General features: G+C 49.3%; 2 protein-coding genes across 3 annotated transcripts in view; one reads left to right on the forward strand and one right to left on the reverse strand.

Moving 5' to 3' along the window:
* Nucleotides 1–18: 18 nt before the first annotated feature.
* Nucleotides 19–5,561, forward strand: RITA1 (RBPJ interacting and tubulin associated 1). 2 transcript variants are annotated; one of them, XM_053587898.1, is made up of 4 exons: nt 19–439; nt 595–736; nt 1,129–1,520; nt 4,518–5,561. In XM_053587898.1, exons 3-4 carry the CDS (start codon nt 1,219–1,221, stop codon nt 5,023–5,025), a joined length of 810 nt encoding a protein of 269 aa, XP_053443873.1. In that variant the 5' UTR covers nt 19–439; nt 595–736; nt 1,129–1,218; the 3' UTR covers nt 5,026–5,561. The 2 variants fall into 2 exon arrangements, with proteins under 2 accessions (XP_053443873.1, XP_053443872.1); XM_053587897.1 differs by having other exon boundaries at nt 1,155–1,520; nt 4,518–5,560.
* A 978-nt stretch (nt 5,562–6,539) lies between these two features.
* The window catches only part of IQCD (IQ motif containing D), a 34,603-nt gene continuing 27,078 nt past the window's right edge, over nt 6,540–14,064 (reverse strand). Inside the window, exons 3-5 of the mRNA XM_053587231.1 lie at nt 12,914–13,147; nt 9,056–9,127; nt 6,540–7,567 (exon numbers count right to left, since the gene is read on the reverse strand). Of these exons, the coding sequence (XP_053443206.1) occupies nt 7,154–7,567; nt 9,056–9,127; nt 12,914–13,147 (720 nt within the window). The 3' untranslated portion in view covers nt 6,540–7,153. The remainder of the gene's footprint in view (nt 7,568–9,055; nt 9,128–12,913; nt 13,148–14,064) is intronic.

The raw sequence follows: 14,064 nt of genomic DNA on the forward strand, positions 1-14,064 counted from the left end.
GCGGAGGGAGCGCCGAGTCTCCGCAGCCTTGGCTGCGCCCGGCTAATGCCCGCACCAGCAGGGGGCTTAATTGTCACTCCCGCGGCTGGTGCGAGAGGTCCCTCGCGGTGGCTTCGGGGAACTCGCGGGCGTCAGGAACGGAGCGCTCTCCCCCTACTTCCAGACACAAATGGACCGGGCCGCACTGCAGCGTACTGGTTGCTGTTTGCTAGATGCGCGCGCCGAGCACACGTCGCTAGGGCCTGGCTTCCGCGCTGAGCACGCCTTGCTCTGCACCCGGGGGGCGGCCTGGACTGCTGCGGGTCCTGGGTCCCCGGGATTCCAGACTGCAAGGTAACAGGAATCTCTGATGCACGCCTCCGCACAAACCGTGTGGAAGAGAGGCGCAGGGAGGCGTCGCCGAGGGTTGTATCTGACACCCATGAGCCAAGATGCGCAGGTAGGGGAATAGCTCAAGAATGCGGGGGCCGTGCGCGTTAACCAGGCCATTGATCTGGAAGTTACAGAATGTGGGGTGGTGGCGGGGAGGTTTGCAGACTAAAGTGCACAAGCTCTGGATTCCTACCCTAGCAGGTTCCAATTTCACTGTTTTAGCTTTGCAGGTGTGACCTATACGTGTGACTTCAGCCTTTGAAGCCTCGGTTTTATGATCCGTAAAATGGACAAAATCAAATTTACTTCGCAGCACTGTTAAAAGGATTAAATGAGACAATGCTTATAAAGCTCTTTGCACGAGGTAGGCATGAGATCAATTCTGGCTGTTAATGTCCCCACCCCCTATAAATCCCACATAATACACAAGATACAGGGAAATGTTTTGTCTTTCCCTTGCACCATAGTTTGTTTCTGGTTGGTGCCAAATGGGTACCGTCTCTCCTTCACCCCCATAGTCTATTCAATAAATATTTGTTCAGTACACTCTGGATGCTGGAAGTGCATTTTTATTTATTTATTTATTTATTGCCAGTAGCACACCTTTCCCCATCCTTAGACAACTTTAAAAAAAGGATCAAATTTCCTAAATGTCCACTGAGGTTGACAGCTCCCCTTTGAGGGGGATTGGTTGAGAGAGAACAAGACCCTTTTGCCCTTGGGATGCAGACTTCAGAGCCACTGCTGTTGGCTTAGGGGTGCCCCCTGACCCTCTTTCACAGGCAGCCTTGGAAGCAGGGCCTGGCAGGCAGAGCACACCTGCTGTCACCTGGAACCACAGGCAACATGAAGACGCCCATGGAGCTGGCCATCAACGGGATGCAGACCCTTCACCTTCAACACCGCTGCCGGGGTGGCTGCCGAGTCAAGGCCAGGGCATCGTACGTGGATGAGACTCTGTTTGGCAGCCCTGCGGGAACTCGGGCTGCCCCACCAGATTTTGACCCACCTTGGGTAGAGAAAGCTAATAGAACCAGAGGAGCAGGCACAGGGACATCGAAAGCCTTGGGGGCCAAGGAGAATGGTGAGACCTCTGTCTCCAGGGGCAGCACCCCAACCCTCACACCAAGGAAGAAGAACAAATACAGGTAACAGGGTGGGGAGATTCACTCCTGGGCTTGGTGTAGCCACATGGGTTCCTGTTACTGCCTCATTGTTTACCTTTGCTGTAATCCAGGGGAAGCACCCCCACCTCTCTGAGCTGCAGTTTTCATGTGGAAAACAAGACCAGTGATCCCTACCTAGTGGGACTGAGGCTGATATCCTTGGCTTGCAGATGGCCAATTTCTCACTATGACCTTGCGTGTGACTTTTTCTTTTTTTTGTAGAGACAAAGTGTCACTTTATCACCCTCAGTAGAGTGCTATGGCATCACAGCTCACAGCATCCTCCAACTCCTGGGTTTAGGCAGTTATTTTGCCTCAGTCTCCCGAGTAGCTGGGACTACAGGCGCCTGCCACAACGCCCAGCTATTTTTTTGTTGCAGTTTGGCCAAGGCTGGATGCGAACCCACCACCCTCGGTTATGGGGCCAGCACCCTACTCACTGAGCCACAGGCGCCGCCCATATGTGACCTTTTCTCTATGCATGCATATAGGCCTGGTGTCTCTTATTATTATTATAAGGACACTAGTTCTATTGGATTAGGGCTCTACCCTTATGATCTATTCAGCCTTAATTACCTAAAATTAATGTAAGTAATTAAGGCCAAATATAATCACATTTAGGGTTAGGCTCCATTATATGCATTTGGTGAAGGGGATTCAATTCAGTCCATAACAACTGGCCAACTAAATTTAGGGTCTATTGTGAACCAGGAGGGGACATATATCAGATGAGAGAAAAAGAATGGAAATAGTACCTATTAAAAGATAAAATTTGGGGCAGCACCTGTGGCTCAAAGGAGTAGGGCAACAGCCCCATATGTCAGAGGTGGCGGATTCAAACCCATCCCTAGCCAAAAACTGCAAAAAAATAAAAAAATAAAATTCGGCTGAAGCACAGTGGCTCACGCCTGTAATCCTAGCACTCTGGGAGGCCCAGGCAAGTGGACTGCCTTGAACTCATGACTTGGAGACCAGCCTGAGCAAAACCGAGACCCCATCTCTACTAAAAAGAAGAAAAGAAAAACTAAGGCAAGAGGAGGCAACTGTGCCCAAGTTGGAGCTTGCTGTGAGCTGTGATGCCATGGCACTCTACCCAGGGCAACAGCTTGAGACTCTGTCTCAAAAAATAAACAAACAAATAAATAAATAATAAAAAAAAAAGATAAAATTCAACAGAAGTAAAATCAAGAATCAGTTATTATATCAGGTTAAGGGCAATGTACTTGGATGATTTTGTAGACCACAAGGCAGGGTCAGGTTGAGACTAGCAACACTGACCACTTAACTCCCATGACATGCTGAAAACATTGATAGAAATGTAGGCCACAGAGGTGGTCAACTCCATGGTCACCAAGAGGACAGAATGTTCTTCTAGATCAGCAATTCTCAACCTGTGGGTCGCAACCTCTTTGTAACAATGAAAACACCTCACGGCATTAGGAAGGTTGAGAAACACTGTTCTAGATGCTGAGAAGTTGAGGGATGCACAAGAGATAGGGAAGTTCCTGAGGAAAAACCTTAACTCCAGACTTGGGGATGGAAACACAGTTCTGGCCCAGTACCACTGATGTGGCACCTTGTATGTAAGCCGTGAATGTTTGTTGAATTCATTTTAAAAAAAGTAGTTGGTGAATGAATCTAATTAAATGTAAGAGGCCTACGCAGCGCCTGTAGCTCAGTGGGTAAGGGCGCCGGCCACATAGACCAAGCCTGCGGGTTCAAACCCAGCTCTGGGCCAGCTAAAACAGCAATGACAACTGCAACAACAACAACAACAAAATAGCCAGGTGTTGTGGGTGCCTGTAGTCCCAGCTACTTGGGAGGCTGAGGCAAGAGAATTGCTTAAGCCCAGGAGTTGGAGGTTGCTGTGAGCTGTGATGCCATGGCACTCTACCCAGGGCAATAGCTTGAGACTCTGTCTCAAAAAAAAAAAAAAAAAGCTAAGAGGCCTAGAAAAGACTCACATCTATTTTACCAATTGACAGTTTAGATCCTTGAATCTTCTCTATACCACTTTCTTGCTGTGAGGCCTTACCCTACCTATCTTAGTTTCCTTATCTGTAAAATAAGGTTAATTTTGATATGTACCTGATGTGCATGTTGTAAGAAAATATGAGATAATGCATGTGACATGTTGAGCCTTTGGCCTGCAAATGAAAAGCCCTCAGTAAACATTTAGAACGTTAAAAAGCTGCTTTGGTGGTGAGGCCAGTTTGGCTTTATACCAGAAGATTAAGCTGCTCACCCTGTACGTGCCAGGCACTGTGTTCAGCCATTTATTTCATCTATAGTAGGTGGGGGGTCATAGGACTGCAGAGAATTCAGCTGACAAGGCCTTTAGGGAAAAGAAAAAGTGGTGGGTAAAAAAAAAATAAGTGAAGGCTGTGAAGAGTAAGGTTAGATTAATTAGAACTCTTGGTTGCAAGTGACAGAAAAGTTACTCAATCTGACTTTTCCAGAAAAAGGACATTTGGGGCTCATGCAGTGGGCTCAAACTGTCATTGGGATTGTCTCCATCTTAGTGCTGCTTTCCCTACATGTCCTTTACTCTAACAAGAGTGAGGTGGCTTTCAAGCTGCTTTGGGCTTACATCCTTAGCAAGGAGCAAGGCCAGTTGGCAGAAAAACATCTCTTTCCTAGTAGTTTCTGCTGAAGTCCTAAGGCAGACTCTGATTGGACAACCTTGGGCCATCTGACCATTCCTGAACCAGTCACTGTGGCCAAGAGAATAGTATAGGCAAATTGGCCAAGCCCTGGTTACATGCCAGGGAGTTGGGTCATGTACAGGGGAAAAACAACAAGGATGGGGCAGTGGTACATGAGAGGCAATCTCACCCTGGGTGCCCGTCCCAGAGGACAAGAACTCTTAGGATCTACAATAACCTATCTCTGCTGCTGTAGGTATCTGGTTGGGGGAGGGGTGAAGTTATTTAGGCCTTGCTCATCACCCAGCTCACTGTGTTTTCTTCTGTATGCCAGACTGATCAGCCACACTCCATCTTACTGTGATGAGTCATTGTTTGGCTTCCGATCTGAGGGTGCCAGCCGGAAGGCCCCGTGGATGACCAAGGGGGATGCTGCGAAACTCCATGCCCTCTTCTGGACGCCACCTGCGACCCCCAGGGGTAACCATTCACCCCGCTCCAGGGAGACCTCACTGCAAGCTGTTCACCCTGCTGGTCCCTCGAAGGCAGAACCCAGGGTATTGGTGGATTCCAGGAAGTTGTCTGTGGATGGTTTAGACTCTGCACATCCTCTGAGGCAGGGACGTTCCCCTTCTCTCACCCACCTGAATGTCCCCAGCACTGGTCACCCAGCCACCACTGCCCCCCATACAAATGGACCTCAGGATCCCAGGCCTTCCATGTCAGGAGTGACCTTACAGAGCCCTCTGCTAACTCCTAGGGCTCGCTCAGTCAGTGTTTCAGTGTCATCTACCCACCGGCAGGGTGCGGCTACCCAGAAACCAAAGCCACCTTGGAAATGAGGTTCTTTCATCAGGGTTGCCCATTGGGTCACACTGAGGGTGTAGCCCCTGGCTGGTGTCTTCTGGGGAGACCAGTTATCACCTGGGTAACCCCCAGGCAATGAAGAAGCTCCCATTAGGGCAGACAGCAGAGGTGGGCAGTGCTTCCTTCTATCCTGACAATCTCTGGTTGCTCCCTGCCTTTCCCCCCAGGATGTGGTTTGGGGACCTCCCTCTCTCCAGCTCTCAGTGCCAACCTATGGGCCCTCCACCTCCACCTCATATTGTCTTGCTACCAAGTATGGGAAATGGTGAGATTGCCAACCTGGAGGGGCCCTTCCCTCTCTTCAAGACAAGCTTTGAGCTCAGGATTAGTCTCCAGCTGAGTCTGGAGGCCTCAGAGAAGTTTTCCCAGGCTATGTGTGGCCCCTGGGGGGAATACAAGAGCATCTGGGTGAAGTATGGGTGAACATTTTTTCATTTTAATTGTCATGTATTTATTTTCATGTATTAAATATATCAGTAGCTCATCAAAGCCACAAGTGTTCCTAATTCCTTTTTCCTTAGGGTAAAGGCCATTGTTAGGCCCAAGTTGATTTAAATAATAAAGTTAAATAATACAACAGATAGTACAAGGGTGTGGCAGAGATCATGGCAGTGGCAACTGGGAGTTTGGGAACATGGGCCTAGAGCAATGCTGGGCTCCTCTTTCCTTTCCCATCAGTTTTCAGCTAATGTCCCAACTGATGGGTTGGGTGGCTCTTCCTGAACTCAGAATATGGACTGGACTGTAGCTTTTTTGTTTTCTTTTTAAGTTTTTACCCTTCTGAGAAGGCAAGACAGTGACAAGTGTATCTGGAGAGCACTTAGGATGGATCCCTGGGCTTATAAAAAATAGATTTGCCCAAGTGGCATTGTACCCAGAACACTGGCATCCTGCCCTGGTTTATATGGAGCGGGGTGGAAGCTGGGTTTCAGACTTCTTGCCCCATCTTCTCCTTGGGTACCTCAAGGGAGTACCGGGATTCCAGAAAGCCCAGTTGGAAGCCACATCCCTGGTTTGGTACCTCTGCCTTGGAGAAGGGTAGAGTGGACACTGTTGGGGAAGGAACCATGGTGGCAGGACCAGTGACACACATGCAAACACTTGCAGGGTCCCAATATGCGGTGAGGGAGGCAGCCCAGCTGCGCACTCATGCACAGACATGCTTTGTGTTTTAAACAGAATGTTTAAACTCCTAAAACACGGGAGTTGGTACCACCTGCCAACACACACACACTTGGTTTTTCTTCAAATAGCCACCTGTCATTGGCCTTCCCTCCCTTCCCCTGTGTTTTAATAGACATGGGCAAGCCAGCAGTAACTCACTTTCCTCTCAGCTATAGTAAAAGCTAGCAATAGCCTGCGTGTGATATGGGCTAACTGACACTAGGCTGTGTGTGGTGTCTGGGAGGTAGGTGGGAGCGGTGGGGACTGTGGCAACCTGCTGTCTCTGAACCACCTGCTGGGTATGCAGCTGCTGATCTTTGGAAGACATGTAGATGATGAGATTTTTCCAGAAAAGACAGAAAGCTGGATATGTGATAGCACCTGATTTTTTAAATATCAGTAACTAATTAAAATCCCTGGGCAACAAGTAAAGCCAGTGTGAGGCTGCTGACCCCCGTGACCTGGGAATGATTCCTGAGCGCTCACCATGCTGGAGGCGGGAAGAGCTCCTGGCAAGTTGATAATCCCAGAGCAGGGCAGTGGGCAGCCTCCTCCTCAGCTGTGACCCATACCTGCCACCCAGGTGGGTAGTGTGTCCGTCACAGCCATGGCTGATTCTGGGCTGGGATGGAGAGGGCTGCATCTGGGGTCTGGTTACCCCACAGAGGTGGAAGTAAGAAATGGTTATCTTGGGCTGACATCCTGGCCTGCACACTCTTTGTGGAAACAGGATCTACCCGAGTGGACACACACAGTCAACAGCCTTGGGTAAAGTGAGGTTTACTTGTAGGCTATTCCCTTTAATGTGATTTAAAATGTTTTCAAATTTAAAAAGATAGTTAAAGCCATGAATGGCAGGGCCATCCATTCTGGCCTGATCCCTGGGAGGATGAAGGCACAGTGAGTGCTGGGGTGAAGAGCAGGGCTCCAGGTGGAGGCTCATTTCTTGCCCTTCCCCTTCCCCTTCTCTTTGTCTTTCCCCTTCTCCTTGCCCTTGCCCTTGCCCTTCTCCTTGTCCTTCCCCTTCTCCTTGCCCTTGCCCTTCTCCTTGCCCTTGCCCTTCTCCTTGTCCTTCCCCTTCTCCTTGTCCTTCCCCTTGCCCTTGCCCCTCTTCTTCTTCTTGGATCTGAGCAGGGAGCGCACCAGGTAGCCCTTCCACACAGCCTGGATGAGAGTGGCAGCACGCACCATGCGCACCATCTCCTGCTCGGCCTCCATCCGTTTCTTGGAGTTGATCTCCCGCTCTTCCTGGATCTGCGCAAACTCTTCCACCAGCACATCGTGCCTCTGCTTCAGCTCCTCCAGCTGCACCTTCTCCTCCTTGTGGATGAGGTCCAGCTCCTCATACTCCTCCTGGGGGAGGGGTGGGGCTGGATTGCCAGGCACAGAGTGCACCCCCACCCATCCCAAATGCCCCAGCAATGCCCCGGAGCTAAACCTTTCCACAGTGTAACACCCTGACGAGATCGGAGAGGGGACAGGGTCCATCCTGGCTCTGGGTAGCATCCCAATGAAATAACTCCATGGACATGAAAAGAACATGGGCTTGTGAGTTGGGCAGTTTTAAATCCCATTTCCACCACACCTCAAGTGACATCAGCTTTCGGATCTTCTTTTCCCACATCTTAAATAGGAGAATTCCAAGCCTAAGGGCTATTTCCAGGATTGAATGACTTCATGGACACAATGTCCTGGACTTGGCGCCAGGCACCCAGTGGGGTCACAAGAAATGGAAGCTTCTGCCATGGAAACAGTTTCACAAAGATACCAAGAGTAGAAAGAATTTTCTCAGGTCCCACACCAAGTCCCAGAATTCTTCCTTATGCCTAACTGCTGTCTCTCCTGCTCTAATTTATACCTATTTTCTCTCCCTCCTCTAACATTTACCAAGCATCTACCATAAGCAGAGCACTTCCAGAGGACACAGAATGGTATGGACAGAGTCTCTGCCAGCAAGGAACCCACTGCTCTTTACAAGGGCCAGAGAATCAAGAGTGCCAGCCTGCAAATCTCCCCTTCCTGGGCCATTCAGGTCACACAGAGTAAGGCCCTGACTTGCTTCTATCTGAAAAGCACACCAGGCTTTGGATCACTCAGGCTGAGGTCACCTCTAGTACTTCCTGGGCCTCCCTAGCACCCAGGTCAGGGCCACAGGCCACCGATGTTATCCCAGAGGTGAATGACATGTTTGGGGGTACCGCTGTCACTCCCTGAGCACCTTTTTTTCCAGGTTAGACCCTGTACTGGACATAGACACTAGCAATAAGAGCACCTCACTGAATCCCCACCACGGTTGTAAGATGGATATTCCTGTTTGTGTTGATAGATGCAGAAACGGTCTCAGAAAGGTCAAGGTCCTTGCTGAAGGTCATGAAGCTGGTAAGTGACTAGAGTGGAAACTTCAAATGATAAGGGGGACTGTCCTTTCTTCACTGCTGTATCCCAGCCCCTTGTGTGTCCCAGGAACTCAGTAAAAACTGGCTGAGTGACCTGAGTGCAGGAGTGGCAACAGGTACGTGATGACAGGCCTGTAGGGTACAGGCAGGAGTTGAGTGTGGGATGTGGACACCGCATGTTAGGCTGAATGTCAGGCACTTGTTTTGGTGACTCACAGCTGTGGCACCTTCCTTCCCCATCTCTTGCCCTCTGCTCCTGGCTGGACAAATCCTGGATACCAAGGGAAGGGGCGGAAGGACCCTGCCACAGGCAGCTCTGGGGCCTCTCTGGGGAGGCTCAGAAGTTGGCCCAATCCGCTGGACCATCCTTGGGCTTCTCCCATTCCTCCCACTCCCTAGGATCTTGGGAAAATCACTTGAGACAGACTTACTCAGTGATACGTACCTGCTTTTCACCCATCTCCATATCATATTTCTGGATCCAGTTCTCGATCTCTGTCTCTACTTTGTATTTCTTCTAAAAAGATCCAATTAGGCATTGTTGGATGGAATGATATTAACAATCAATAGCACTGAGCATTTTACATCAGCTGGCCCAGGGGGTGGTGCTTTTTATGCTTTGCTATTGAAGCTACACAAGGAGACTCTTTTCCCCATTTCACAGGGAAACTGAGGCTCAGACATGCTAATTCACTTTCCCAAAGTGACAAGAGGTAATGGGTGGGTTCCAGCACATTCCAGGCAGGGTGAGCAGAAGATGCAAAGGTAGGAGTAAGCTTGTGGTGTTTGAAGGACAGAAATTGAACTAGTGTGGCTGGTACGGAGTGGCCAGAGAGGGGTGGTTTCTGACAAAGTCACAGTGGGAGGCTGTGTCACAGAGGGAGTGTCAGCAGGAGAAAGCTTTGGATTCTTTTTGTGTGTGTGTGGTTTTTGGCCAGGGCTGGGTTTGAACCCGCCACCTCTGGCATATGGGACCGGCACCCTACCCCTTTGAGCCACAGGCGCTGCCCAGAACGCTTTGGATTCTTATGAATCCAAAGGGAGACAACCCATGATCTAATTTAGCTTTTTTTTTTTTTTGAAACAGAGTCTCAGGCTGTTGCCCTGGGTAGAGTGCCACCTTGTCACAGCTCACAGCAACCTCTAACTCTTGGGCTTAAGTGATTCTCTTGCCTCAGCATCCCAAGAAACTGGGACTACAGGTGCCCACCACAACACCTAGCTTTTTTTTTTTTTTGTAGAGACAGAGTCTCACTTTATGGCCCTCGGTAGAGTGCCATGGCATCACACAGCTCACAGCAACCTCCAACTCCTGGGCTTAAGCGATTCTCTTGCCTCAGCCTCCCAAGTAGCTGGGACTACAGGCACCCGCCACAACGCCCAGCTATTTTTTGGTTGCAGTTCAGCCGGGGCCAGGTTTGAACCTGCCACCCTCGGTATATGGGGCCGGCGCCTTACCGACTGAGCCACAGGCACCGCCCAACACCTAGCTTTTTTTTTTTTTTTGGTTGTAGTTGTCGTTGTTTGGCAGGCCCAGGCTGGATTTGAACCTGCCAGCTCTGGTGTATGTGGCTGGCACCCTACTCACTGAGCTACAGTCGCCGGGCCTAATTTAGTTTTTAAAAGATCAGTTCTATTTGGGTGCAATGGTTCACACCTATAATCCTAGCACTTTGGGAGGGCAAAGAGGGAGGATCTCTTGAGCCCAGGAGTTCAATACCAGCCTGACCAAGATAGTGAGACTCGGTCTCTACAAAAATATATAATAATAATAATAATAAATTAGCTGGGTGTGGTGGCACAAGCCTGTAGTCCCAGCTACTTGGGAGTTTGAGGAGGGAAGATGGCTTGAGTCCACAAGTTCGAGGCTATCGTGATCTATGATTGCATCACTGAACTCCAGCCCGGGTGACAGAATGAGACACTACCTCCAAAAGAAAAAGCAGCTCCAATACATACAATAGAGGGGTTTTTGTGTGGTGTGCATTTTTTTTTTTTTTTTTGAGACAAAGTCTCAAGCTGTTGCCCTGGGTAGAGTGCCATGGCGTCATAGCTCACAGCAACCTCAAACTCTTGGGCTTAAGCGATTCTCTTGGCCTCAGCCTGCCAAGTAGCTGGGACTACAGGCACCTGCCACAACACCCAGCTATTTTTTGTTGTCATTGTTGCAGTTGTCACGTTGTTATAGCTGGCCTGGGGCCAGGTTCCAACCTGCCATCCTCGGTGTATGTGGCTGGCGCCCTACCCACTGAGATACGGGTGCTGCCATACAATAGAGTTTTATTCAGGCATAAAAAGTAATAAAGCGCATGTAGCTCAGCGGTTAGGGCACCAGCTACATACACGGGTTCTGGCGGGTTCGAACCCAGCCTGGGCCTGCCAAACGACAGTGACAACTATAACAAAAAAATAGCCGGGTATTGTGGTGGGCACCTGTAGTCCCAGCTTCTTGGGAGGCTGAGGCAAGAGAATCACTTAAGCCCAAGAATTTGAAGTTGCTGTGAGCTGTCACGCCACAGCACTCTACCAAGGGCGACATAAAAAGATTCTGTCTCAAAAAAAAAAAAGTAATAAAGCACTGATACATGCTATAAGATGCCATGTGAAAGAGTCAGACCACGAAAGGTCACACATAATTGTATGATTTCATTTATATGCAATGGCTGAAATAGGTAACTCCACAGAAACAGAAGGCAGATCAGTGATTGCTGGAAGCTGGAGGATGAAGGGAATGAGGAGTAACTTCTTAATGGGTACAGAGTTTGATTTTGAGAAGGTAATGATTTGGAAGTAGAAGGAAGTAGTGGTTGTACAACATTATGAATGTACCAAATGCCACTGAATTGTTCATTTTAAAATGGTTAATTTCATATTATGTAGATTTTAGATTTCACCTTACTTAAAAATAAATAAATCAGCTCCTTAATCCTATAGGAGAGTTCTTAACTTGGGCACCATGGGTGGGATGGCTTCAGGGGGGCTGTGATACCCCAAGAATTGTCTGCCAATGTATGTTCATCTGCACCTTTTTCTAGGGAGGGGGTCCAGTGGGTTTTTATCAGATGCTCAAGAGTTGCGACATTAAAAGAGATTGCAGAAAAGTATGAAAAACAGTGCTCTTTGTGAAGAAAGCAATTTGGTAGCTGGGTGCATGCTGGGCCAGCGTCTTGCTGACATGATGAAGGAGAAGAGAGAAGGTGAATAAAGAAAGGAGGTTATACATACATATATATGTGTATATATATAATTATATATATGTATATATCTTTTTTTTTTTTTTTTCTTTTTTTTTTTGTAGAGACAGAGTCTCACTTTATGGCCCTCGGTAGAGTGCTGTGGCCTCACACAGCTCACAGCAACCTCCAACTCCTGGGCTTAAGCGATTCTCTTGCCTCAGCCTCCCGAGTAGCTGGGACTACAGGCACCCGCCACAACGCCCGGCTATTTTTTGGTTTGCAGTTTGGCCGGGGCTGGGTTTGAACCCGCCACCCTCGGTATATGGGGCCGGCGCCTTACCGACTGAGCCACAGGCGCCGCCCTATATATCTTTTTTTTTTTTGAGACAGAATCTCACTCTATTGCCCCAGGCTAGAGTGCTGTGGCATCAGCGAAGCTCACAGTACCCTTGAACTCTTGCATTCAAGTGATCTTCCTGCCTCAGCCTCCCTAGTACCAGAGACTACAGGTGCCCTCCACAATGCCTGGCTATTTTCTATTTTTAGTAGAGATGGGGTCTTGCTCTTGCTCAGTCTGGTCTTGAACTTCAGAGCTCAAGCAATCTTCCCACCTCGGCCTCCTAGAGTGCTAAGATTATAGACGCAAGCCACCGCACCTGGCCAGGATATTTGGATATTTATAGAGCACCTATATGCACCAGCTTTCTACCTGTCAAACTTATGTAATTCTCTTAACAACCCATTAAGACCAATTTTATCATTTTCATTTTTGAGATGCAAAAAACAGAGGCTTACAGGGAGTTGAGCAATTTGCCTGAGGTTCATGAGCTACTTCATTTCCTTTGCACAACCTCTGTGGAGTCAGAGAAGTTGAGGAACTTGCCCAAGGTCACAAAGCTGGCATGCAGCAATGCTGGGACAGAGACCTAGTCTCTCCTTACCAGCTCCCAAGTCTGTGTGCTGCCCCCTCCTCCCTCCCAGGGGACATAGGCCTGGGTTCGGGCTTCCCCTGCTCCCTTCCCTGCCAACACCACTGGACATCCAGGAGTGATGGAACCGCCCCACCCCTTTCCTGGTTGGGGGTGCCTGGGGCCCTCCTGTCCCATCCTCCAGGCTCCCCAGGGCACCTTCCTCAGAGCCTGCTCCGCCTCCCGATTCTCTGTGACCAGGTTGTGGAACTGTGACCTCAACATCAGGATCTCCTTCTGGATCTTGGCAATCCTGGCTTGTGAGGCCCGGAAGTCTGCCTTCTGCTGCTTCTCAGCCTCCTGTTTGGTTCGGAGGACGCTGTTCTCTGAGAACTTGAGCACCTGATGCAGGTGGTTTTTCAGCTCTTGGATCACAAAATTCTCCTTCTTCAGCTGGGCCAGGAAGAGAAAAGGTTCCATTAACACCTAGGCTGATCATCCCAGGAGCAGCCAGCCCACTCCTGCATCCTTCCCATGGTTGGGCATACCACTTGTATTATATTTGCTGACTCCACCCCTAACCCCAGGACAAGCCCCAGGGACAGCGAAATTACAGATTAGGAAAAAGGCTCAGGAGTTGGAGTCAATTGTCTAGGACTACAGAGCTAAAACAAAATTTGAAGCCAGGTCTGTCTGCTTCAGAGCCTGTGTTCTTGGCTACAACCTTTTTTTTTGAGACAGTCTCACTCTTTTGCCCGGGTAGAGTGCCATGGCATCATCATAGCTCACAGCAACCTCAAACTCTTGGGTTTAAGTGATTCTCTTGCCTCAGCCTCCCAAATAGCTGGGACTACAGGCATGTACCACCATACCCGGCTAATGTTTTTTTTTATTTTTTAGTAGAGATAAGATCTCACTCTTGCTCAAGTTGGTTTGGAACTCCTGAGCTCAAGCAATTTGTCTGTCTTGGCCTCTCAGAGTGCTAGGATTACAGGTGTGAGCCACCGTGCCCAGTCACAACCTTCTCTCTCTTTTTTTTTTTTTTTTGGAGACAGAATAGAGTGTCTGTGGAGTTTGTCACCTTAATAGAGTGCTGTGGAGTTTGTGACTCGCCTGAGCGACAGTGAGACCCCGACTCATGAAAAAAATGGAAAAACCCAGCCGGGCACTGCGGCGAGCACCCGTAATCCCAGCGGCTTCCAGCTTCCGGAGGCTGAGGCAGCGGGGTGCCCGCAGCCCGAGTCTGAGGTTGTGGTGAGCTACCACGCCCACTGCACTCTGCTCAGGGGTATAGGGTGGGACCCTGTCTCAACAACAACAACAAAAAAAGTAAAGAAATAGAGTGCCGTGGTGTCAGAGCTCATAGCAAC

Source organism: Nycticebus coucang, chromosome 4, assembly GCF_027406575.1.
Source record: "Nycticebus coucang isolate mNycCou1 chromosome 4, mNycCou1.pri, whole genome shotgun sequence".
Taxonomy (NCBI): domain Eukaryota; kingdom Metazoa; phylum Chordata; class Mammalia; order Primates; family Lorisidae; genus Nycticebus; species Nycticebus coucang.